Genomic DNA, 27,587 nt, shown 5'->3' with positions numbered 1-27,587 from the left:
TGTGCCCCCAGCTGAAAGGAGCTGGCAGTTCTTTGGCGGTAGATGCAATTTATTCTGTCCTCCTCCTTTCAGGGAAATGCTAATCCTTCATAGGCAACTGGAGGGGAAGACTAAAATGTGTTGATGATGAATGACAATAATCCTTTGTCCACTTCTGCCTCCTCCTAGGGTTGAACCTTAAGAGTTTAATCAAATGTTGGTAAGTAAATTAATGCTTTACTGCATAGAGTTAAAAAGGAAGTGGTGGGAAGAAGGGCTGTGAGAATATATTTTTTCTGACATGTGAATCTCAAATACTTAATTGCAAAGGCACTGATATGGGGCATGTGTGTGTGTGTGTGTGTGTGTGTGTGTGTGTGTGTGTTTTGGGTGTTTTAGTCCCCTTATTTACACATGCACACATAAGACAGTATTCGCAAACTGTCTTATATTAAAGTGTATCAGTGTAAAGACATTAACTTCAAGGTTTAAAAACCAAAGCAGTGTGCTGGAAATGCTTTTCTGTTGTTAAACATCAGCGACATCAAAACTCATGTGTTTGTGCATCAATAGGAATAACATGACCTTTATCCCCAAATCTTCACATCATTGTGCAGGAGGCTGCATTTCTCATTCCGGTTCAGCTAACAATTGAGTGGCTACTCCACACCAGGTGTGCTGTGCTGGCCACTTTGACAGCCATCTCTTTTAACCCTTACAGCCTCCTCCAAAGTAAGTGGTATAATGCTTATCACAGTTGAGGAAATCAATGTTCAAAGAGGAAGAGTGACTTATCCCTGAACACCCAGGGACAGAGGTAAAATTCAAACTAGTCTTTTGGCCTTCAAGTTTTCCTATTGGATACAAAAACCTGGTTTCCAGAGGATTTTAATGAATTTGACAAATGATAGGCTTCTGAGAGGCACACAGAGAGTCGGGACTCAAACCCAGGTTTTCCAATCACCAGCCCTGGGTCTTTTGCCACCTTACAGCATTGCCACCCAAAGCGCTGGGTTTTCCCAAGAGGTGTTTGGATGGGATTCCAAGCCAGCAAGATGCAAATAGGTCTGACCTACATTCCAGCTCTTGGATAAATAAAAACTCCTAAAGGGCAGAGCCCATTTTGTGTGCTTAATTTGAGAGTCCCACTGTGGACAGTCAATATTAAACAAGAATAGGTACATTTGCCAAGGACTAACAGCATGGGTTCAATTTTAGCAATTAAAATACTGGGAATATGACTGAGGATCCTAATAAAGGTGCTGGAAGGCTGGATCGAGTAATCTTAGATTTATAGGAGTTAAAAAAAACAACTTTGAAGTCACCCAGTCCAACTCTAATTTTATAAATGAGACCCTGAGAAATTAAAATAATGTGCACAAGGATCTGACACTGGCTGGCAACTGACCCTCTCCTGTCTCCCAGTGCTATTTAACTTTTTGGCATATGGCATAGTAAGAGAATGTTTTCAGGAATGTAACATGCCATAAACTGAAGTTGGATTGGCTGCCTATGGAGTCATCATTGATTATGAAATGTCCTTCATATTTAACTTTTACTTATCCCACTGACCAATTGACCTCTAAGAAATCCCCATTGATGGCTTTCAAGTTCAACCAAGTCAATATTTCTCAATAAGTGTCTCATTAATTTTGTCCTCCTGAACTTCTTTCATGGCATTCCCCCCTACCTGCTGGCCCTCCAAACTGCCTCCACCATTCTTTCTTTATAATTTGCCTTCCCCGAGAAGGCTTCTCTGCTTCCTTGTCTTCCCATCAATGTTCATCTTGCAATTTCCACAGTACTTATGTTCAATTCCTTTCTTCCTATTAAAAAACATTCACTTATTGCCTGGGTGTTTCCTATATCCCCAAAGGACAGGATCAATTGTTTCTACTTATTTTTTTTTATGGTGCCTAAGACAATGCTGTGCTCCAAAAAACCACCAAATAGTTGTTTAAGGAACAAATCATGTTGATTGACTTTGCTACAAAAGGGAGACCTCGTTATTGGTAGAAAATGAAATTAAAATCACTTTCTTCTGCTAGGTTATTCTGAATTCTCAAAGACTAACGAGTCACATGCACATGAATTTGATAGTCTATCAAAAAACTAGGTCAGGGGCACCTGGGTGGCTCAGTAGGTTAAGTGTCTGACTCCTGATTTCAGCTCAGGTCATGATCTTGTAGTTTGTGGGATCGAGCCCTGAGGGCACAGAGCCTGCTTGGGATTCTCTCTCCCTCTCTCTCTCTCTCTCTGCCCCTCCCCTGCTAGCATTCTCTCTCTCAAAATAAATAAACTAAAAAAAAAAAAAAAAAAACCCAACTAGTTTGGTGGTTGATAGTGTATCAAAATATTAGTCCAGTGGTTCTGAACCCTGGCTGCTCATTCAAATCAACTTGGAAGCTTTTAAAATTACCACTACCCAGGCCTCACCACAGATCAACTGAATCAGAATCTTTGCAGGTATGCCCAAGCAATGATTTGCATATGCCATACTGGTATTTGATTTGCATATATTGATTTATACAACCTCACTCTTATGAATAGATTTTTCTAAAGAATGAGCATGATCAAATATGGTTTTCTTGTTGTTCTTAGAATCACAAAATTTTAGAACTGAGAAAGAACTAAGATAATATCTGGACCAACCCCTTTATTTTACAGCTGAAGACTCTGTGGCTTAAGAGAGTTTGAGTAGCCTGATACAGTGGTGAGATGATTGCTGAGTGACCAGTCATATCCTGAATTAGTGGAATTCTCTGAACTCCACACAAAAAAACATTGTGTGTATGTGCGTGGCGTGTAAGATTTGGATTTTAAAAGCTGTTAGCACCAGGTACTACTTAAAGACCAATTTGGCACATTCCATCTAGCCCGTTGTCATGGCAGAGGAAATGTCACAGTGGGATATATCAAAGTCCAAAATAAATGACTAGTATATATTTGCAGGCTTTTTCATTGGCCCCAATCCATAACATTTTATGCTATCAGAGCCCAGAGCACTTCTAGCCCTGAACTATACCACTTATTAGCAGATTTACTGCTTATGAGCAAGCTAATCAACACCCTGAACTTCCCTTTTCTCTATAAAAAGGAAGACCGTGCCTGTCCTATTGACCTTTCATTTTTCAGCTATTATAAGGATTAAATCAGATGATCTACGTATGGATGTCTTGAGAATAGTAAGGCACTGTGTATATATCTGTATAGAATTACTATGTTGCTATCTTTCAGAGCAATGACTTGTGAATAAATGTGTTACTTTGATTACCCAGGCTCTAAACCCTAATTCCTTGGTACCATGCCACCCAAGAATCAACAGGAACTGGAGTTAGTGCTGGACTAGAGACTCTAGTCACTGAAAGTACCCCGTAACTAAATATTCAGGGAGGTAAAGTGATGTAGTGACCCAGGATTTAGCTAGTCTAGGCTCTAGTCCCAGAGTCTGCTTTTAACTATTGACTTTGGACAAATCACTTAATTTTTCTGGGACCAGAGTCTCGTCAGTGGTCAAAAGATGACTTGAATTAGAGTCAAAGATCCTTTTGATTTATAAAATCAGAATATTAGTGCTTAATTAAAATTACTAAAGTGCAATTTCCCAAGCCGTTAATTGATGTGGTTTCACATTTTTTAAATCTCTTTTTAGAAGTTCAGGGTTGGAGCCTAAAAACATAAGCCTATTTCTGGTAAATAGACATTTTGAACACATGTGTAAGACCCTTGTTAAAAGCAACATCTCTACTCAGATACTTTATGCTTGTTAGTGTCCTGTCCTGATGCCCTTGCTCCACAAATAAATATATGGTTACCCAAAAGGCATGTAATACACTACTGGACACAGAGTAGGTACCCAAATACTGTTACTTTACAGCTTGCAGTAGGAGTCCTAGCTCTTATTACTTAACTTGTCTGAGCCTGTTTTTGTATTTATAAATGGGAAAACAGTACCTTCCTCAATGATCCACTGAGATAGTGTATATTAAAATGCAGAAAAAAGCGGGGTGCCTAAGTGGCTCAGTTGATTCAGCATCCAGCTCTTGATTTTGGCTCAGGCCATGATCCCAGGGTCATGGGATTGAGCCCCGTGTTGGGCTCTGCACTGAGTGTGGAGCCTGTTTGGGATTCTCTCTCTCCCTCTTTCCTTCTGCCCCTCTCCTCCACTCATGCTCTAAAAAATTAAAAAAAAAAAGTTTTATAAACTGTTAAAAACAATTGCAAGGTATTACGATTACCTAAGGAATGCAAACTGCTCTCAGTGTATTTTTTTAAGAGACAGGTTAAAATCTTTCTGCATTAGTTTATCATGGACACAGCACCTACTCCAGTGCCTGGCTCAACAGATATGCTCAATGAGTGTCTGCTGCGTGAAAAGTATAATCCGCAGAAAAATCAAAAGCTCCATGAGCTTAGATTCCATATTTCTTTTTCTCTGCAAATTCCCAGAGCTAACACAGCATCTGACACATAGAAGAAGACAATAATTATCAGATGAAAAATTGTTACCCCTCTAGTTCCTCTTCAACACAGCTCAAGAGGTAGACGTGGGCAGAAGAGGCACCAAAGACGACTTCTGATACAGGCTGCTTGGAGTGGGACTGGAAGTTATTTGGAAAATTCACCCACTCTCTAATAGCTTGGGAAAGCAAAAAAAGAAGCATAGACTCTTGAGTTCCATCAAGTTCAGTTTCCAAATTGTGCAATCTGGGTAAATTAATCTATTAACCCCACCGAGACTGTTTGCTCCTCTTAACCTGAGAATAGTACCCACCTCATAGAGTTAAGCACTAGAATGGGAGCTCCCTAAGGGCAAGGACTTTGAGGCCCACTGCATCTACACTGGACGGTACTGAACTATATTGAACAGTGCCAGACACAGCAGAGGTTCTCAAATACTTGTTGCCTGACGTTGTGAGAAACTGAAGGAGAGGACACAGGCACAGTATGTAACAAAATGTTTGCACGTAGTAAACACTCAGCAAACGTGAACCTCTTCCATCTTCACTATCCCCATCACTACCATTACTAGCACATCGGTAGTATGTGACTGGCAGTCGGAGAGCAGTCACCTTTGGAGAAAGACCCGGATTCAAATCTTATCTAATTCCCCATTTCCCAGTTTTGTGACACAGGACATATCACTTAACCTATGCTGGTTCCTTTGGTTCCAGAAAAATCTCCACGTCGTGAGAATCAGAAGCTATATGGCAACGACCTAACGCTGAATCTGGAGCCCTCGCGGCACGCGATACGTGGCAGCAACTATTACTAAGGAAAAAAAAAAAAAATCCCCTTTTCTCCAGATAACTGCCTGCAATTTCCCACATTACTGTAGCTGAATACGTAACATGACCGCAAACAAGGGGAGGAAGGAAAGAATTTCAAAGAGACCGAAACCGCTAATCAAGAAAAAGAGGGAATTAAACCGGTGTTTGACAGTTCCCACCAAGGGGTGCTAGTTTCCCCGACTGTCAACCTGTCCGACCGGCCAAGGCTCGAGCAGGACAACCAGCTCTCCTAGGAACAAAAAGGAGGCAGAGCAGACGCTTACACCCTCCCCCTAACGGTCTCTTGGTCGCTAGCCGCTGGCCTCTGGCTGCCGCGGGACTCCCGTTTCCGGCCCTGACCGGACCACAGCTCCCAGCATGCCTTTGGCGGGAAGTCTTTTCCCGCTGGATGACTACTAATCCCGGCATGCCATTCGGTACTCCAGTAAATTAGATGGAAGAGTGGAATGACCCCAATGAGCGCAGGGAATTGTAGTCCGTTTAGCTGCTGGCTTTTAGAGGGGCGGGGAAGAGCCGGGTCGCTCTCGTCAGCTGAGGAGAATGATTCATAGAGGAGGGTCAGGAGAGAACAGTTCTGGCTGCGAAAGCCCACTTAAAAGGCTGGACTCTTCCGCGAGGGAGGGAGAGGCAGGAGAGTAAGCGAGGCCTCGGGCCTGACCTCGCCTCCGGCCGCTCGTCAGGCCTCCATCGAGTCCTGGGCCTTGTCGGGGGCGGCCGCGAGGCGCCGGTTGCTGGGGGACCGGTGACGTCGCGGGGTGAAAGTTGAGGGGCGGTGACGTCGGCCCTGCCCGGGCGGAGGCTGGCGGGTTGGAGGCAGGAGGGAGGGAGGGAAGGAGGGAAGGAAGGAAGCTGGGAACGAGCGAGCGAGCGGGGGCGCGAGGCGTTTACCTGGAGGCAGCGGCTTGGGCGCGCTGAGCGGCCGCGGCTCCCCCGCACCTGCGGCCATGGATGAGGAGCGCGCCCTCTACATCGTCCGGGCCGGCGAGGCGGGGGCTATCGAGCGGGTCCTGAGGGATTACAGCGATAAGGTAAAGCGCCCTGGCCCCGGGCGTGCGGTAGAGCACCCCCGGGCCGCCCTCGGGGCTTGCACATCGCATCCCTCCCAACCCCCCTCATTCCGGGGATGCGCGCTGCTCCCCCCCAGAAAACGTTTCCGGCTTGGGCATGCGTGTTTGTGCCCCCAGCCTTTCCCGTGCGTGCATCCTGCATCCCCCTGCCCCCACTGTGGCGCCCACTCCTCTGATTCCGGCCCAGCCGACTGTCCCACGGTTCTCCCCCCCCCAAGCATGCAAGTCACACCCCCAGAATCCGTAGATGTGCGTCTGTGCCCTGTGTCCCACTCTTGGATGCATGAATGCACGCGAGGCTTCCTCACCTGTATGGCATGAAAATCTGTGTTTCCGTGCTTAAACTCGGCTCTTGATTAAGCATAAAACGCATCAGCCACGGTGGCAGTTCTTTCTATACCTATAGCACTATATAGTTTTCAAAGCTTGAGGTCTCATATATGGTCTAACTTGATTCTCAGAGTGTTTACGGGGTAGAGGGTGTCATCCTCCCCATTTTATAGATGAGAAAACCGAGGTGCTAAGAACTGAAATCACGCCAAGGTCATGGGCATACTATGTTGTAAGTGGGGGGAGATTCAGACTCCTAGCAATAGCTATTCTTTGTATCGGCGGTAACAGCTTTCCCATCCAGTATCTCATTTAATCTTGACAGCAGTCCTGTGAGGTTTCATCTCCTTTTGCAATTGAGATTCTGTATCAGTTAAGTAACTTGCCCAAGGTCATACTTGGGAGCTGGGACTCCAGCCTAGGTCTTCAAACCATTCATTGTTCTTTCCACTTTACAGCTCTGCAGTAAAAAGGTATCTTGTTGTAAATCCCAGCCACTTCTCTGAATGTTTCTCCAGGAACCGTTAGCTCTCCATTACTTTTTCTTGCAGGAATTTTACGTGGTCACTTCAAAAGGTAGCACAGCACACCTTTATTCTTCCATTTAGAAGACTACTTTATAGGGATGACTGACCACTCACTTCTGTGAAAACACACTCAACCCCAAGTCTTACCCGAGAGACAGCACCTTCCTTCCTTTGACTGACTTGTACTCCTAATTTCCGCTTCTGTGTTTGCTGTGTGCCCACCACTGCGCTTTATTACACTTTGTACGATTGACCTGCCAGGGTGCCAGTTCTGCTCTGGGTGGAGAAGGTCCCAAAATAAGATACCTTCATTCCCATTGAACCTTCCCCAACAACCCTGTGAGGAACTGGTGGTATTCCCCATTTCACAAATGACATTTAGGATAATGTTGCCGTTGAGAGATGGGGCTACGATTCGAATCTCGGTTTTCTAATTGCTCTTTCTACAGTACTGTGCTACTTTGTTTCGGAGGATGGATGGATAGATTCAGTTCTGTTCGTATCTTAGCTCCTTCACTTTCTTTTTTTTTTTTATTTAAAAAATTTTTTTTAATGTTTATTTTTGAGAGAGAGAGAGAGACAGAGCATGAATGGGGGAGGGTCAGAGAGAGGGAGACACAGAATCTGAAATGGGCTCCAGGCTCTGAGCTGTCAGCACAGAGCCCGACGCGGGGCTCGAACTCACAGACCGCGAGATCATGACCTGAGCCGAGGTCAGACGCTTAACCGACTGAGCCACCCAGGCGCCCCATCTCCTTCACTTTCTAATATGCTTTATTGTTGCATATCTGCCTAATTTGAGAGAAATTCACTTGATACATGGGTGTTCATATTACGGAGATGATATTCATTTAACTTGATTTAAAAAAAGATCGGAGGCAGCTACAAACTAATGCTCAAAAGAAAGAAATAGTGTTGAATCAACTAGTATTTATTTTGCAGTTACTATATGCCAGATTATCTAGCAATCAGTAGGAACTTTCTTCTTTAGGGACGGGAGGAGGAAAAACCTCTAACTGGATCTTACCACCTTCTTCAATATTTCTCCTTCCCTCCAAGACTAAACTGATTAGAACTCCAGATTTGCTTCCTTGAGTCTACCTCTTCCCCTCCTTGATCTCCCTCCAGGTTGCTTTCCGCACACCGCTCCTGGCCAACTGCTATCAGAGCTTAAGTTCTGGACCTCTCCAGCTCCCCTTTCACACTGGGAATGTTTTTAGAGTTGTAATGCCCAGTGTATATTATTTAAGATGCTATTCCTGAAGTACTTTTTGGGCCAAGCCTCAGAATGCTCTGACTTGATGCGAACCGGGTCAGTCAGCTCCTTCAGGAAAGAGCTCTCCTGTTTAATGCTGATTATGGTAGGGCTAGCATACCAAGAAAATAGCTGAGGTTCATGTTGTTGGTGGGGCTTTGCTCCTCAAGGCGAGAGAGACCTTGGAGGCAGATGAATAGGAAGGGAAAGTATGATTGCGGTGGTCTGGCAGTAAGAATGGGGAGGTGGAATTAAATTGCCCAGCTCTATGGGATATGGAGTCTGAAATGCTGAAAAAGTAGCTGAACACTGTGCGCTTCATTTTTCTTACCTGGAAAAAACGGATTTGAGAAATGTTTAGAATGAGAGGTGATTGTGGGGCATCAAGGAGTCCAACCAAGAACAGAAATGAATCATGTACAGAGAAAGTGATTGGGTCATTGTTTAGGGGAGGAGGTTCTTTATGCTACTTTATTTCTCTAATAAAGCCAGAATTTGAGACAGTTCTAGAAATATGGTATACACATTTGAATAGGATATGTCAATATCTTGGACCATGTAAGAGGACTTTTTGCTTTCCACTTGGAGGTTGAGTTCTGACTCTTTGAGTTCGTTCCACAGATTTTTGCAGAGGAGCATGTTTAATGGCTCAAGATAGTGGAAAGAAGGTAGAATTTAGAGTCAGATAAATCTTGGTTCAAATCTGCCTTTTATTGGCTTTATGACTATGGATTTGTTATTTTAAGCCTGGGTCATGGCTTTCTTATCTGTAAAATAGGGATAATATTACCTAACTTATTATGCACCTTTAATTAACTGAAGTTTAATGCTGCACACTGAGCACAGGGCACCTAGGAGGCGTTTACTCAGTGAGTTATAGTTCTAATAGATCAAGGTACTCAAGACGTCTTGTGGCCATAGCACAGGCTCTGGAGCCAGACTGCCTGACTCTGATCTTCAACTTAACCATCCATGTAGCCTCAGACAAGTTAACTTAACTTTGCTGTGCCTCAATTTCCTTACCTGTCAAACAGGGACAATAATAGTACCTACATCATAGATTTGTTGTCAGGATTAAATGAGTTATATGTCTAAAGCCCTTGAAACAGTGCCTGGCACTGAAGAAGAACCCCTAACTTTAGAACAACAAAGGCAGGAATTAAACATGTAGCACTGAGTTGATTTAGCCTGATAAAAATAATTGGGGAGTATACTCCATAACTTCTCATTTTCCTTGACCCTTACATTTTCTAATGGGTAGCAAAATACCTTGTGCCATGTTTAGAGCCACAGTTACCTATCTGGCTCCAGGTAACAACATCTGATTTCTGTGTTTAAAGAGACTGTAATTTTCGAGCCTTCTTGCTTCATTCACTGACTCTTGTTATCCTGGGGAGAGGGAAGATCTACTATCCCAGGAAAAATTAAACTTGTCTGTTTCTCGAGGGCATAATACAAGTTGACCCAACATAGGGAAGTATTAAAAAACAAATAGGAAGAGTGGTTGATCTTTTCCATTTGTCTCAATTCACCTGTTAACCTTTATTGAGTGCTTGCTATGTACTATGTATTATCTGTCCTAAGCACTTGCACATATCATCACATCTAATCCTCTTATATTAAAACTTACGAGGGAGATAGAAGTATTCTCTTTTGCAAGGGGAATAGGAAATTGAGGTTCATAAAGACAAGGTGACTATGAGCTCAAGGGCACATAGCTAGAAGTGGGTTTATGTTGCCTTTACCCTGTCTATTCTGTGTTTTTGAGCACAGAAGAGCAAAAGGTGTTCAGGACCAGTACATTACTTTCTTTGGTTACTGTTGGGTCCTAATCACTTCCATTCTAGTTATAGAATGAGCTGTTAATTATGGGAGGTATGTATTGTTCTAGTCTAGGCTGTCCAAGCTCCTCCTCCTCCTTCAGGGCCTGCTCTGATACAGATTTAATAGAGAGATTGGTTACCCTCATTATGATTATCACAACAAACAGTGATCAAGGGCTCTGAGGTGTACAATATCTTAGTTCCTTGAATCACAAGTTATTTAGACTAGAAGGACTCTCAAAGGTAATTGGATCTATCCCCTTCAGTTAATAGGTGAAGAAACTGAGGCCTAGAGTCATCAACTATAATGATAGCCAGAGAGATGGCTTGATAGCCATAAAAGCCACCTGGGCATATAATTACCTTATAACAAGCTCCAACAGGATTTCGTTTTGGAAATGTGGCAAATTTATGGCCAAATTAAAGGGAAAAGTTATTTCAGATACAATCAGGTAGGTCTCCAAGAGTAGTCCTCATAAGAGAGGAAGATAACACTGATAGCAGTGAGGTCTTCATTTATGTGCTAGAAGAACCTGATTGATCGGGACCTAATATTGAGACAGTTCTAGAAATACAGTCTACACATTTGAATAGGGTATGTAAATATACTGGACCATGTAAGAAGACTTTTTGCTTTCCACTTTGAGGTTGAGTTCCGACTCTGAGCTCATTCCACACATTTTTGCAGAGGAGCATGTTTAGTGAGTTGTTCCTTTGTTATACCTTGTTCTTGTTTCCAGATTGAAATTCTGTAACCTCAGTTACTGGTGTTTAGTTCTAGAAGTAACCTCTATTTGTGAAATACAGCACAACATGTACACACACACCACCCCAGTTAGGCTAATTCCCTTGTATCAGTACTTTTGAGTGTATCTTCTGAAATATGAAATAACTCCTAGTTCTCTAATAGGTATTTGGCCAGATGCCACATCATAGGCCATGCTATAATAACAATAGTGGCCACTTACTGAACACCTGCTATGTGCAAGGTGCCATACATAAAAGATAAGGAAACTCTGACAGGTAGTAAAGCTGAATAACTTGACCAAGGTCACACTTTTAGTAAGCAGCTGGACTGGACTCAAACCCATTGCTGTCTGCCTCCTGAGCCTGAGCTTTTTAGAGCCTACTCATAGGATATAAAAACCTATGGGGAGGAGTCCTTGTGAGTCTGGTGTGTCACTGAGCTGTTCCTAGTTTACTTGGTCTCTAAATTGAACAATGGTTTTACTCTTTAGTTTATATTTGACTTGTTGCTCCTGTTCATCTGGAAATTAAGCACATAAAGAAGGTGAGGTGGTTGACTGTTGGCTAGCAGTTCTATAAAGGTATTTATAGCCAGAAATGCTAGTTCCCCTTCCCTTCTCTTTCAGCCTTAGAAAGGAGAGAGAGTAAGGGTTAGAAGTACTGAATAGGTTAGGTATGATCTAAGTTGTATAAAAGAAACCAGCCTTAGAGAAGCCAACATCTTTGGATCCAAACAATCTTGGGGGGTTGCGCTTCTGAATAGATTGGCACATTCAAAATTCAATTTGTATTGCCTCACATGCCAGTATATTTTCTAATTAAATTAAGCCCTCATGCTAGTTAGGGCTTTTGAAAGCTTTTCTTTCTTTCTTTCTTTCTTTCTTTCTTTCTTTCTTTCTTTCTTTCTTTCTTTTTTTTTTTTTGTAACGTTGTGGTTTTATGAGAGGATCAGCCTTGCATTTAAAAGCAACAGAAAATTTAGTCCTTGGTACTATTCAAAATTTTCACCATGAAAGATTAATTCTACGTAGAAACTGTTTAAAAGATATTTTTATAACTTAATGAAGATCTTTCCAAAAGATGATTTATTTCTCTATGCCTTTATCATAGATGCCAGAAAAAGTTGAGGAGAACCACTGTATTGGCGACTAGGTTCATTTATGGCAGATAATTTATGGAATTAATATTTCACATATAATGGCAAAAAAGCCATAGGTTTTTTGGTTTCTAAGTGCAATTTATTTTCATTTGTATTGGACTTTTACTAAGCTTCAGTTTACAACCTTAGCCTGATGTCTGTTGTTTCTTTATCTTTTATCTAGAGTTAGTTTTTACTAAACCTCAGGTCTATAAATTCCCCAGTTATAGCCTTCAGATTTACAACTTGTTCTTCCTTTTTTCTTTCTTTCTTTCCTTGTTCATTCATTGGTTTATCTTTTATTTTTAATATTTCCCTTTTAATTATAAAAATACTGCACCAACAATGATTTTGTCAAAAAAAAATCACCAGATATTCCACTGTACGGTTGCTTTTATTATTTTTTTTAAGGTTTATTTATTTTGAGAGAGAGAGCACGCATGCGTGTGCATGAGCAGGGGAGAGACAGAGAGAGAAGGAGAGAGGGAATCTGAAGCAGGCTGCGTGCTGTCAGCGAGGAGCCCAATGTAGGACTTGATCTCACTGTGAGATCATGACCTGAGCTGAAATCCAGAGTCAGACGCTTCACTGACTGAGCCACTCAAGTGCCCCCAGTTGCTTTTATTTTTGCATTTCAACACTCAAGCCTTTAATGCATCTGTATACATATGTAGGTACTGTCATTGTAGACATCTAGCTTGGTGTTTTACTATTTTTCCACTGATGCCATTATAAGTAATTTTCCATGTTGTTAACAGAGGTTTTTAGCCATCTTTTTTTTATTGCAATATAATATTTTATCAGGTGGATGCACAGCAGTTTATTTCATCAGTCTCCTGTTGTTAGATATTCAGTTGTCTCTTTCTTCCATAATATTAGATAACACTGCAGTGAATATGCTTACATATATGACTTTACTCTCCTTCTGGATGATTTCATTAAGATAAATTCCTACAAGTAGAAGTTCTGAGTGAAAGGATGTGAATATCTTCATGTTTTCTTGTATGTGTTGCCAAATTACTTTCCCTTTTAAAGTTTATGTCAATTTATACTGCTGCCAGCAATTTTGCACCTGGATTATTGATGCCCATTTCTTAGAAGGCTTTATGTCCTCAGTCTTGCTCTCTCCTTTGATCTGGCCTGAAATTCTCCCAGAATGCTGTACTGTTCACACCTACCTCTGTCTTCCTTGGTTGCCTATCACCTATCTGCCAGTTTAGGTATAAATTTTTAAATCCAAGCCATCTAACCACCTAACATCATCTATTTTAATTGTTTTGCAAACCATATGTGAAGCAGCCTCTCTTCAGTTTCTTCAAACAACCCTTCTTTCTTACCTCAGTCTTCCCTCTGACCATTTCTTACATTCAGAACCACTTCTCTGTCAGCATTTCTCCATCTCACTTAATTTCAAAAATTGCTTCTTCTGCAAAGCTGACGACACAGAACCACCTGTAATGATGATATCTTTAGTACTTTGTGTACTTAACTCCTGATGAGTTGCTAATAAATGTCAGTGTGACCAATGAGGAAAATACAAAAACAAAAAACAGACAAAACAAAGATGTTCAGTGGAGATTGCTTTTAAAGGAAAACTCAAGATTCATAAGAGCACTAGGTTCCCCTGAATAAAACTTGAGAAAAGAATGAGAAATTTTGTGCTCAATTTTTGGGTCCTATCACTGTTTCTGTGGCTGTGGGCAAGTCAACTTACTCCATCCTCTGTTTAAGCTACAGAGTGGAAAATATAGTGTTGCCAGTCATCTCAGGAGAGTCATGACACTTTCTTTGCTTCTGGTTATTTTTTTCCTCAATATCATTGGAGTCATAATCATTATAATCCTAATATTTACTGAGTGTTTACTATGTGCCAGGCACTGAGATGGTATATATATATGCCTTTGCTGTTTTAACCCTAACAGCAGCTCAGAGAACTAGGTATCCCCTCTATTCACATGAGAAATCCATTGATAGAGATTTTGTTACTTGCTCTGCTAGTTAGTGGTAGAGCCATAATTTAAACCTTAATTCTTACAGAATTACTTTTCTGAAATACCAGTCTATCAAATCTCTTCCCTGTCTACAATTCCCTGATCATTTCTTAGTGCACATGAAAAAGAAAGTACAAACTCAGCAACATTGGAAGACCCTTCCAAATTTCTGTCCAGTTTACTTTTCCATTCTCTTCTTTCTCTACTCTCCCATCCCCTCACATGTCCTATATTTCACTCTGGCAGAGCTGTTTATTTCACAAATATATCATACCATTTCACACATCTGAGTCTTTGTTTCTGTCTCTAGAGTGCTTTCCATTTGCCTCCTGGAAAACTCCTATTCATCCCCCAAGGTCCAGTTCAGATGCTCTGTACTCTATGCAAAGCATTCCAGATTTTCCTGGGTAGAGTTAGTGGCTTGGTACTCTATGTTCTTTTGTCTGTTTTTCTGCTGTAGTCTTTCACACTGCTTTATAATTATTTGCTTACATGCCCATCTCTCTTGCTTCAATACGAGTGTTGAAATACGATATGGAAAGGCAAGATTTTTACAAAGATACCTTTTAAATATAGCTGCAATTAAAACTCTGTGTATTTAAAATGACATTGTTTCCCTTTTTTCCCCCCCTCAGCATAGGGCTACTTTCAAATTTGAATCAACAGATGAAGATAAAAGAAAGGTAAGCCTTGGTGTTACCGTGTGTGTGTGTGGGGAGAGGGTATGTGTGTGTTTCATTCATGGACTTTCTAAACAGTGAACTTGTTTTTATCTGATGATTGTTTAGTTTTTGGTTTCCTTTCAGTTTGTTTTTAGGAACTGAGAAAAAGACAAGTACCAAGGTTAGTATGGATTACACACAACTTTCTCCTGTTCCATCTCCACAGGACCATTACGCTTGCGTAAATCAGGGGAATGGGAACAGTTCAAAGGGGACTCTCTCCATATCTTCTCACCTCCAGAGCTTGACTTTATTTGGTAATAGACCTATAGATTGCCCAAAACGTGTTGTTGATGTTGTGAAACTTGGCTTTGGCTTAAGTTTTGGGAAAGCAGCTGTTGATGCTGCTGCCCCTCAACTACACGTTGTTCCTGTACTGGCAGTTATTTGTGTTGTCAGCAATTGTCTCGGTCACTGACTTAACAAGCATAGAGAAAAATGGGAGTCAAGAGACTTGCCAGTAGATGAGTTATTACAAGAAAGGGTGCATCTGAGATATGGTCATATAATGTTATGTTTGCCGGTTGGGGTTGCCTGTGGTTGCTTTACTTAGCTGATTAGAGCATGATGCTAAAGGAGAAGGCTACCAATTCCCCACGAGCATTTTGCTCAGCCCCATACATCTATCCCTGACCTTACAAATGTCAAGACCCAAGTGAGAGGGCATGATTGAGTGTAAACCTATCACTGCTGCTGAAAAAATAGCTTAAATCCAGTACTTTGTTGGAAGTGGTTTGATAATACCTTGAAATCATCCCTTTATTTACCTCCACCCCTACCTAATGTCTGCATTTTGCACATTTTACCTCTTAAGATTCCTTTAGTACTCTCTCCCCTTAATCCCCGCCCTAATGCAAGCCTTCGTCTGAGTTCTGTACCAGTTTCCTAATCGTTCTTTTTCCAGTTATATGCCCTTTCAGTCCATTGTCCATAATTCTAAAACAATATGATCTTGTCACTTCCATCCTTAAAACTCTTGAGTGACTTCCTTTGCCTAGAGAATAAGGTCAAGTATCTTAACATGGTATACTACATGTGCAGTGATCTGATCTCTGCCCACTTTTGCAGCCTATTGCTTACTATTCTGTTGTATTTTGTGCTTTAGCAATATGCTTCAGCTGTATATACATACACATCCCTTCTGTTTCTTACTTCCTAACTTTGTATATGTTGTTTTCTACCTAGAATGCCCTCTCTTTCTTGTATACCTCTTCCTCTTTTTACCTGGTTAATTCTTACTCAGCTCTAGGAGCACCTCCTTCAGGAAGCCTGCTCTAGCATTCTGTCAGGGCGAAGTACCTCTCCAGTGTTCCCATAAAATTCTATGTATATCTCTAACACTATACTTATATGTTGTCTCTTAATTATATATTGACATTTCTCATTGTTACACCCTGCAAACTCTAATGATAGATACTGTTATATATCTTTATATCCTTGACATCTAGAATGCCCAGCACATAATAGGTACTCAAAAAGTATTTATTGAATGAGTGACATGGGGTATAAACTTTGGAGGTTAAACATTTTCTTTTGGATTTGAACAATGTAAACAAGACTAGAGTACATTGTAGAATGGATTCTCAACTAGAGATACGCTGTTTGGAGAGCGTTTTCAAGATAGGCCTACTCAGGCCTGACTCCTTATCTCCTAAGTCAGAATTTGGGAGGTGGAATCCAGGCATGTATATTTTTATAAATGATCTTCAGGAAATAAGTACTCACATTTGGTGGCAGTGCAAAATGGCCACAATTCCTATGGAACAGAAACTGGCACTATCTACCAAAATTATAGATGCATTTTGCCCTTTGACCAAGCAATGTCACTTTTAGAAATCTATTTTGTGGATAGGTAGAACCAGGTAAGCAAAGCTTCATTGAAGCACTATACATAATAGCAAATGATTAGAAGCAAACAAGTCTCCAGAAATCAGGGAGTATTTGAAGAACTAGGGTGCATCTGCATAATGGAATATTATGATATAGGAAAGAGAGGAAGAAGGGGAGGGGGAGAAGGAGAGAGACAGGTATGTGTTAATGGGACAGAGAGTTAAGTGGGAAAAAAGCAAGGTGTTAACCTATTTTTTTACACACTCATGATAGGTATTCAGGTGAGGGAGGCAGCTACTATTTTGATTTTATTTGAGAGAATCCATACTATATCTGTTGATTCATTGTGTCTTGGGGCTCTGACACTAGAATCTTTGATAGTACTTTTACTGGTCTAAATAAGTAAATTAGGTGGTGCTTGGGTGGCTCAGTCATTAAGCATCCGACTCTTGATTTCAGCTCAGGTTACGATCTCAGGGTCTGTGAGATTGAGCCCCTAGTCAGGCTCTGTGCTGACAGTGTGGAGCCTGCTTGGGATTCTCTCTCTCCCTGTCTCTCAGCCCCTCCCCTTCCTGTGCACATCAAGGGGAGGGGTGTGGGGAACTCTCTCAAAATAAATAAACTTTAAAAATAAGTAAGTAAGTACATTAAGACAGGGATTCCCCCCATTTCATATAAGTTTCAGTTGAGGGAGAATAATTTCCCACTCAGTTGTTAATAAAGCATGTGTATTTTCTGTAAGATAGTAGCAAAACCTAACATTTCAAAGTATTGTCTTTTACTGCCTGCTAGGTCTTTGGAGACAGTAACTCCTATACTCCTGTTATTTGCAGTGATAGTGTGTAGATTTCTGCTTCCTGGGAGGTCTGATAATAAACAAATCCAGGGGCCCCCCCGGGTGGCTCAGTCGGTTGGGCATCCGCCTTCAGTTTGGGTCATGATTTTGCAGTGGCAAGATGGATCCCCGTTTAGGCCTCTGTGCTGACAGCTCAGAGCCTGGAGCCTGCTTCAGATTCTGTGTCTCCCTCTCTCTCTCTCTGCCCCTCCCCCACACATGTGCTCGCTCGCTCTTTCTCTCTCAAAAATAAATAAGCATTAAAAAAAAATTTTTTTTAATCCAATTAGGGACCTAGCTAGCTATGGCAGAGCGTAGGTAAAGAAAATCATTTTAGTCTCCAAGCGTTAAAATCATTAGTGACTTTTTCATGTCTAAGGCCCTAAAAACTTGAAATGCTCTAAAGGATCCACATCCTAACAGCTTTTTAGGTTCTCAGTGTAGAGAGACATAGACTAGTAGGCATGCCTCCACATTAACCCTGGAGGAACTCAAGTTACTGTCCAGTTTGTTTTGCTGCCCTAGTTCTCTTTTCCTCTTTCCTAAGCATGTCTCTGGAGCCTTCTGCCAACAGCTTTTTGGTAATAGCAGCATGCCTTTCGATAAACTACAGGTGCTGTCTTCCTGAAAAACGCAATACCTTTCGTCTGAAAACTTTTATGACAACTTAGAAGTAAATGTAAGGGAACAGACAGAGCCTCTCAAAAAATAAAACTTGGTTATAATGACCTTTTTAAGAAATGGTTATATATTAATGATCCTTAGACCTAATTGCTAACACTTATGTAGTGTTTGCATTTTTACAAAGATTTGCTTTGCAACAGTAATGCACTAATGCTGTAAGTATGGTGTGAATATCACCATCCCTATTTTATGGATAAGAAAACTGGGGCTTACATTAATGACACCTTGCTAACACTCCCGTGACTAGTAAGTAGTGGATCCTCAAATAGAGAATAGATTTTCTGACTGTATATTTCAGAAGGTTTGAAATTATGACTCAATACCTTGTTTTATCTCTTATTTAATTCTTTGAGACACCATTTAGGCAACTAGACTTAAATTGGAAAGTAGCAAAGAAAATTAGCAAAAAAGGAGTGCTTAAGATTTTCCAGAGAAGTAAAGTCAGATACAACTGTTATATTTTACATATAATGTAAATAGTTCCAGGTGCATGTGGATCATTGTATATTTGGTTATAAGCATCTGTACTTATTGAAGTATTTGCATTCCTTCCTCTACCTCTAGGCTGTGGTTGTTTATTTGCACATAAACAAATATATCAATCATGCAAATAGGTAGGATGGGGGGAAGTATGATGAATAATCTGAAATTTACATCAGAGGAAATGAAAGCTCTTATACTGGCTTCTAAAACACAACTGATCTCAAGTCCAATAGAGTGCTAATTGCAATAAATGTTGAAAAATACATGTCATAAAATGAGTAAAAGAATTGCAGCTCTTTTACCTGAAAGATAAGAATACAGCTGTATCAAATGTGGAAAACCTCAGTTGTTGTTTGAGATAAATCTTTGTGTATATAGTGATTTTCCTTAAAAGAGTGAAGTTGAAAATAGCCAGATTTCAAGCATTTATGTCATTAGCTTTAAATTCACACAGATAAGCCCATTTTCTATAATGGCAGAGGATAATTGCTGAGTTGAGAACTCTTTGAGAACAAGAACTCTGGCTTAGTTTTGTTTATATTTTCAGCCCCCAACACTGCATGTGGCATAAAATAGGCACCTATAGTAAACACCTGTTAAATAAATGGAGGGAACTTGGAGATTGAGTAGAGGCCAGAATTCCTGTTACTTGTACAATATTGTTTGACTTTGAATTTGATATTCTCCTAATTATACAGCAGAATCTCAATGTAATGTTTAACGTGAAAAAAAATGGATATAAAAGTATTTATACAGGATGATCACAGTCATGCAAAAGTAATAAAAACTGTTCAAAGAAAAATGACTATAAAGAAATTTGCTAAATGGTGGCTATCTGATTTTTCTTTCCCTGTTCTGTATTTTAAACTTTTTTCTTGTTTATTGTAGATGACATTTTTCTTTCCCTATTCTGTATTTTAAACTTTTCTATTATAGATTATAATGATTTAATAACATGATAATTATAGGAGCGCCTGAGTGGCTCAGTTGGTTAAGTGTCTGACTTCGTTTCTTGTCATGATCTTGCAGTCTGTGGGTTCAAGCCCTGTGTCAGACTCTTTGCTGACAGCTCAGAGCCTGGAGCCTGCTTCAGATCCTGTGTCTCCCTCTCTCTCTGCCCCTCACCTGTTCACACCCTGTCTCTCTCTCAAAAATAAACAAACATTTAAAAAAATAGATGTTATTAAATATAAATAAAAAATAAAATATAAAATATGTTATAATTATATAACATATGTTATATATCCTTCTATAGTAATGTGATTAGTGGCATAAGCAAAGACCAATAGATACTTTTTTTGAAATCATTTATTTTCTATAAAATTGAGCATTCTTGATTATCTTATATATTCCTTTGGAGGGGAACATAAAAAATGTTACTGGTTTGGAAATAATATTGCTTGTGGAGCCAGTTTATGGTATGAAATAAATTTATATGAACATGAAAGTTCATTCCATCATTTGAGATTTTCTTCTTTTTACTTCACCCACCCCAGACTTGGATGTACTTGGCATATTAGTAGAGATCTCTGTAGTCTACAAATAATTTTTCAGTAATTCCTGTGTGCCAAGTCCTGTGTTAGACTTTGGTTGCTAAATTGGCTATTTGCCTATGGTATGTGGTTTGGCACTTTCTCAGCTACAGATGCATAGATTGCCATTGTAGACTCTAGAAAATGAGCAGGTAAATTTCCATATTAGAGTCCCCTAAGGAAAATGTACCAAGATAGAACCAGCAGTTCTATACTGTGAATCCCTGCTTAGGAATAGCTCAAGGTTTGGATGCTTGTTCTGAAAGTCCTTTACACTTATTTTAGTTACTTGAAATTGTTAAACTCCCCAGTTTTCACTAAAGCAGAATGAGCTTTGTATGCCCTGTAAATTTGACTCAAATTTTGATGTCTCACCTTAGGGAATACTTTGATACATGATGCAAGCACAGTTCTTATTTAGAAGACAGTAACTTTAAAGATAATCATTTTCAACATCTTGATTTCTTTAAAACTCTCTCACACACACAACCAAAAGCATCCTAAACCTTTTACTTTTCAAAGTTCCTGTCCAGCTGGAATCTGGCATAAAACTTTACTAGAAGGGCTGAATTGTATCATAGACCAGGGTGAATGCCTCATAGTAGTTCAAAATAATTTAAACTTCTTTTCAGACTCCTTTTTTTATTTTAGATGTTTGCCAAGGCATTGAAAGACTAAATGTAGGGAGAAAGAACAAAACAGCTCTTCTGACTTAGCAAGCCATAGATGTGGCAGCGCATACATGATCTTTGGATCATTTTTTGAGATTTATTTCTCAGAATAATAATAATATCTCCAATTTGGACTTAAGAGTTTCAGATTCATTTTCTCTTACCAGAAAAACTCATCCAGAAGTTCCACTTCCAGTGATGACAGTGTGAGGAGTTCTACAGACCTGTTTCCCACTAAAATGGGTGACTATTATTTTTTAAAAAACAACCATTTAAAGTCCCTGGAAATAGTCCACAGAGCATACAGTCATTGAAGAAATATTCAAGAAAATTTACTAAAACTTAGTAAGAAAAGTGAAAGTCTGTGGTATTTAAACTGAGACCTGCTCCCTCCCTACCTCCTATTAGCTGAGCAAGATGGAAACTGTCCTCTAAACTGATGCATTCAAGAATATAGAGCTCCCTCTTTCCTCTTTTTTCAGGTAGAAGGCTGTCTTCCCAGTAGAGATGTACGATTAACATTTCTCATCCTGCCCTTGCTACCTGTTGCTGAGACTAAATTCTAGGTGAGGGCAGCTGAGAGGTAGGGTCCCCCCTCCTTTAACCCGGCCCACACTCACAGGACAGAGTCTATACAATGGATATGGCACCACTGAAAATAGAGGCGCCCCATTTGCCCTTGGCCTTGGCTTGTGGGATGTAGATTCTACTCTGGGAGAGGCAAGCTGAGGATAACTGGGGTTGCTGCTCCCCTATCCCCTCAAATCAGCTCCCAAGGAGGTGTCACCCAGGGAAAAGCATGACATTGTCTTTGTCCCGGCATCAGAACCAGGACTCCAAAATTTTACCCAGAGGAACAAGCAGATCTTACAACAGAGATCTCTGAATCTCTCCCCAAAGGAACCAACATCATTTGCAACAGAGTGTGAAGTTCATGCCTAAGGGTGCGGGTTGTGGAGAAAGGAGGAATTGGAGGGAGATTGATAGATTCATTGGACATATAGGCTAGCCAGAAGATGGGCTAGTTTTCTAGAGAGAAAAGGAGAAAGAAACAGCTGGGAGGAACCCTCCTGTGTTAGAACAAACCTTAAATACTGACCTCAGAGACTGTCCCTTCAAAGGACCCCTAATAGATTGGTTCAGTTTGTGGAACAATTTATGCCCAGGGCATTGTTGAAGACAGTAGGTCAATCAGCTGGTAGTTAGTGGAACTTAGCCAGCTGGGTGTGGTCAGGAAAAAGAAGGTCAAAGAGAGGCCAGCCAAAGCCACTGTCATTTTAGGATGACTGTGGCATAACCAAGGGTGAGCCCCCTGAAGAGGAACATCTGTAGAGAAGGAGGGGAAGAATATACTGAACTAAAGTAATTCATCTAGTCATGGAGTAAATAAGCAAATAGCAATAGCAAGTTTTGGAGGGTATGGGCAGTATCCAGGGTTGCTACTATATATTATATAAAATGTCATTTCCAAGAAAAATATGAGACGTGAAGAAACAGGAAAGAATGACCTATACACTGGGGGAAAAAGCAGGTGACAGAAACTGTGAGAATGACCAGTTGAGTTTAATAGACAAAGACTTAAAAGTAGCCATTATATTCAGAGAACTAAAGGAAGCCATGATTTAAAAATAATGCAAGGGTTGATAACAATGTCCCATCAAATGAAGAATATGAGTAGAAAGATAGAAATTGTTAAAAGGAAAAAGAAGAACCAAATGGAAATTTTGGAGTTGAAAGGTACAATAAAATACAATAACTGCAATAAAAGTTCACTAATGGGGCTCTACATTTGAGTGAGACTGTCAGAAGAAAGAATAATTTGGTGATTATATCAATAGAGAGTACACAAGGTAAAGAACAGAGAAAAAAATAGTAAGGAAAAGTAAAGCAAGATTCAGAGAAATATGGGACACCATGAATGTACCAACAGATATATGATGGAAGTACCAGGAGAGGAGAGGAGAGGAGAGAAGAGAATGAAGAAAAAATGTTAAAAGAAATGATGGCTGAAAACTTCGCAAATTTATTGGAAAACAACCTACACATCCAGGAAGCTTAATAATTCTGAGCAGGATAAAGTTAAAGAGATCCACAAACAGGTACATCATACTAAAAATGCTAAAAGCCAAAGACAAGGAGAAAATCTTGCAAGCAACAAGAGAAAAAGGACTCATCATTTACAAGGGAACCTCTACAAAACATACAGCTGACTTCTCAAAAACCTGTAGGCCAGAGGCAGTGGGATAACTTATTCAAATAGCTCAAATTAGAAACTCAACCAAGAATTCTATCACCAACAGAGCTTTCTTTTAATAATGCAAGGGAGATAAAGACATTTCCAGATAAATGAAAAACTGAAAGAATTTGTTCCAGACCTACCTTACAAGAATACCAAAAGTGCTTTAGATTGAAAACAGGTGATCCCAAACTGCAATTTGAATTTACAAAAAGCACTGGTAAAGGTAATTATGTAATTGTAAAAGACAATATAAGTGCATATATTTCTCCTTTCTTAACTGATTTTAAAAGCATTTATATAAAAAATACGTGTGTGTATGTATATATGTGTATATATACACATATGATGTATTGTTGAGCCAATAACATACAGAAATGTAACACATTTGCCAAAAAAGCACAAAGGTGGATGAGAACAAAGCTGTATTAGACTAAGGAAATGACTCTAGATAGTAATTCACATCCTTAAGAACAAATCAAGAGAAGCAGAAATTATAAGTAATAAAGCTAATGTAACAAAAGCTATAAGTATATGCTCGTTTTCCTTTCTCCCCAGAGTGTTTAAGAGACAAGATTATATAAAGTAGTAATAGTTATCTTAACGTATTCTTGGGTTTGCAACATTCATACATATATATATAACAATACTGCCACAAAAAGGGGAAAGGAATAGCATCATATAGAAATAATGTTTCTGTATCTCATTGGAATTAAGTTAATCCGGAGCTGATTCTGATAAGATGTGTATGCTAACTAAGCCCTTGAGAACAACTAAGGAAATTCTGACTCAACTCAGTTTTTAGGAAAACCACAAAGGATTGTTTAAAGAAGTTGAATAAAATCTAAATAAATGAGAAGACATCTCATGCCCATGGATTGGAAGACTGACTTTTGCTAAAATGGCAGTACTTCCCATATTGATCTACAGATTTAATGCATTACCTTTAGAATCCCAGGTAGCTTCTTTGTAGAAATTGACAAGCCAATTCTAAAATTCATATGGAATTGAAAGGGATTCAGAATAGCCAGAATAATCTTGAACAAACTTGGCTTACAATTCCCAATTTCAAAATATACTACCAAGCAACAATATTCAAGACACTGTAGTACTGGCATGAGGATAGATTAAATATAAATATATGTATATAGAGGTGTATTTTTGACAACGGTGCCAAGATCCTTGTCAAAAAGGGTCTAATTTTTGACAAAGGTGCCAAGACCATTCAGTGAGGAAAGAACAGTCATTTAACAAATGATGCTGTGACAGCTAGTTAGTCCCATATAAAAGAATGTAGTTAAACCTTTGCCTCACACTGTATACAAAAGTTAACTCACTAGAGGTGCCTGGGTGACTCAGTTGGTTGAGCCTCCAACTCTTGATTTCTGTTCAGGTCATGATCTCATAGTTGTGAGATTGAGCTCTATGTCGGACCCAGCACTGGGCGTGGAGCCTGCTTGGGATTCTCTCTCCTCCCCTCTCTCTGTCCCTCCCCTGCTTGCACTTTTTCTCTCTCAAAATAAATACATAAATGTTAAAAAAGAAAAAAAAAAGAAAGTGAAAAGACAACCTACAGGATGGGAGATAATATTTTCAAATCATATTTCCGGTACAAGACTTCTATCTAGACTATATAAAGAACTCAATAATAAAAAGACAACCCAATTCATAATGGGCAAAGGATCTAAATACACGTTTTCCCAAAGATATGCAATTGCCAGTAAACACATGAAGTAACTTGACATCATTAATCATTAGGGAAATGCAAATTAAAGCCACAGTGAGATTAAAGTTCACACTCACTGGTATGGCTAGAATAAAAAAAAAAACAGATAATAACAAGTATTGGCAAGGATGTGGAGAAATCAGAATGCTCATACCTTACTGGTGGGAATGTAAAATTGTGCAGCCATTTTGGAAAACAGTCTGGCAGTTCCTCAAAAGGTTGAACTCAGCAATTGTACTCCTAGGTATCTACACTAAAGAAATGAAGATATATGTCTACACAAAAACTCGTATGTGAATGTTTATGGTAGCATTATTCATAATAGCCAAAAGGTATAAACAACTCAAATATTTATCGATTTATGAATGAATAAACAAAACGTGTTAACTATACAATGAAATATTATTCTGCCGAAAATTAAAGAATAAAGAAATTGATAAGTGCTACAACATGGATAAACCTTGAACCCATTACGCTAAGTGAAAGAAGCCAGACACAAAGGCCACATAATATAGGATTCCATGTATATGAAATGTCTAAAATAGATCTGAAGAAACAGAGAGTAGATTAGTTGTTACCTAGGGGCTAGTGGGAGAGGGGAATGGGGAGTTGCTACTAATGAGTATTGGATTTTTTGGGGGTGGGTAATGAGAATGTTCTAAAATTACACAGTGTGACTATACTAAAAACCAATGAGTATACGCTTTTAACAGGGTGAACTTTATGATACATGAGTTATATCTCAGTAAAGCTTGTTAGTAAATACAATAGGTAACATACACTACGTGTCCGTCATCATTCCAAGCAGTGTATGAAATATTAACACGTTTAATCCTCACAACAAGTCTATATAGTAGGTACTGTGGTTTTGCTTTACAGATGAGGAAACTAAGTCATACAGGAAATAACTTGCCTAAACTAGTGACGTCTAAGGCTATGATTCAAGCCCATGCAGTCTGGCTCCAAACTCCTGTTCACCGTACTGCCATTTATTAATAATTGAATCAACCTGTTGTACAGCTTATGAATTGATTGTATTCAGTTTATGATTTTAGGCATCTAAAGTTTGAGATTTGATGCAGAGCATAAACAAAGCTTTGACACTGAGCTAATTATCAGCATGGACAGTAAACAGAAGAGCATGCTTTGCAGTGTGACTACATAGGATAGCCAGTGAGGATATGTAGTGTCAGCTCTCCATAAGCAGTGCAGTACTTGACCATAGGAGTTAGTTAGGCATGTTGCAGAGTTTGTTTTTTTTTTGGATTCCTATGATTATTATGATTATTTATTTTTTGCCAAAAATGTACGGTTTCTTTTTCTCAGCATTTAGCTCTTCCTTACAAAGTTTGATCATGTACTAAGGAAAAGGGAGAACATGTATGTATATCTTTGACTAATTAAACTCTTATCTTAGGGACATGGAAGAGTTACTGACTGTACAGACATCTCTAATGTTCCCAACTTCCCCATTTATAGATGAAAAACTGAGAAGTTGACTTGCCCAAAGTCACAATTAATGAATGGAAGAGCTAGGACTCAACCCAGGGCCTCCGTCTCTTTCTCTGCCTTCAGGGATCATATTTGCAGGAAATTCACAGGGAACTCACAGTGTAGTAAAGGGCACCAAGTATCTTCCAGTATAGTGATTCCTTCTAACATATCTTGCACAAAGGGACATCACACTCTGAAATACTTTCAGTAATGGGAAGCTCACAGCAGCCACTCTGTTGTCAGATAGCTTTAATTAGAAAGCTTTTACGTGTATGAACTCCTTTAAGTCGGCTTTGGTTGATCCTCTTACCTTACCCATATCCCTCTCTGTCTCTACCTTTGTCCACTGTTTTGCTTGTCTTCCTACTTCCTTTCTGCCACTCCATCTCTATCATTCCCCCCCCCCTTATTGCCTAACATTCATATTTATCAAAAAGCTTTCTCTGGCTGAATTCTCTGTAGTTTATTTCTTCAGTCTCTTAATATAACTTTAAATTGCTATACATTGAAATACACTTACATTCCTTATTCATTCATTTTACATGTTCAGTCTTCCTAATATTATAAATAACTTGAGTCATGTGCTTTTTAACTCCCCAACCCAAAATAGACTTCTTGTCACTTAGAATTTATTTCTCTTGAATAATTTGCATGTACTTGAATTTTAAGTTGGGAACATTTTGAGTTGTGTGCCTGTATGGGGGCTGAGCACACAAGTGCTAAGTAATGGGTACTATAGATTCCAAGTGAACATCATAGAATTGATAAAATTAATACATAATTGCAATGATATTTTTATAGCATCAGCATTTTCCTTTTTCAAGTGGCTTTGCCATTAAAACACATACAAATAAAAATTTCCTAGCCGTATTGTGCCTATGTAGAGTATGCCTGTTAATGTTTCTTGATCTGTTTGTCCATCTGGCCATCTTTATGATGTAAGATGCATTAGCCTCTACTCTATCCCAAGCTAAAGATTTTTAAATATATAATCTCACTTAATATTTATAAGCCCTAAATGTTATTCCTATTTTTAGAGATGAGGAAATGAGACACAAGTGATTTCAAGAAATTTGCCCAAGATCACATAACCACAAGGGGCAAAGCTAGTGCTTAAAGCCAGGTGCTTTTCTCACTTCAATTGTACAGTCCTCAATAAGTAACATATAAAGTGAATTACATCTTACAATATGTTTTTTTCAGATGCTCTCTATATTAAATAATTA

At 39.5% G+C, this 27,587-nt stretch overlaps 1 protein-coding gene across 8 annotated transcripts in view; it reads left to right on the top strand.

Annotated features, from left to right (window-relative positions):
• The first annotated feature begins 5,753 nt into the window (after positions 1–5,753).
• Positions 5,754–27,587, top strand: part of RIC8B (RIC8 guanine nucleotide exchange factor B) — a 103,360-nt gene continuing 81,526 nt past the window's right edge. For 4 of the 8 annotated variants that reach the window (XR_002079199.2, XR_002079198.2, XR_008419755.1 and 1 more), the window contains exons 1-2: positions 5,755–6,298; positions 14,784–14,831. Coding sequence is in view for 3 of the 8 variants with exons in the window: in XM_019446678.2 (XP_019302223.2) it covers positions 6,215–6,298; positions 14,784–14,831 (132 nt within the window). In the remaining 5 variants the exon portion in view is untranslated. Of the gene's footprint in view, positions 6,299–14,783; positions 14,832–27,587 lie in introns of all 8 variants that reach the window. The other 4 variants (XR_002079200.2, XR_002079197.2, XM_019446680.2 and 1 more) reach the window with 2 other exon arrangements.

Source organism: Panthera pardus, unplaced genomic scaffold, assembly GCF_024362965.1.
Source record: "Panthera pardus isolate Hobbes unplaced genomic scaffold, ASM2436296v1 HiC_scaffold_6, whole genome shotgun sequence".
Lineage (NCBI taxonomy): Eukaryota > Metazoa > Chordata > Mammalia > Carnivora > Felidae > Panthera > Panthera pardus.
Note: the sequence above shows the minus strand (reverse complement) of the source record. Positions and strands in the feature narration are given on the sequence as shown.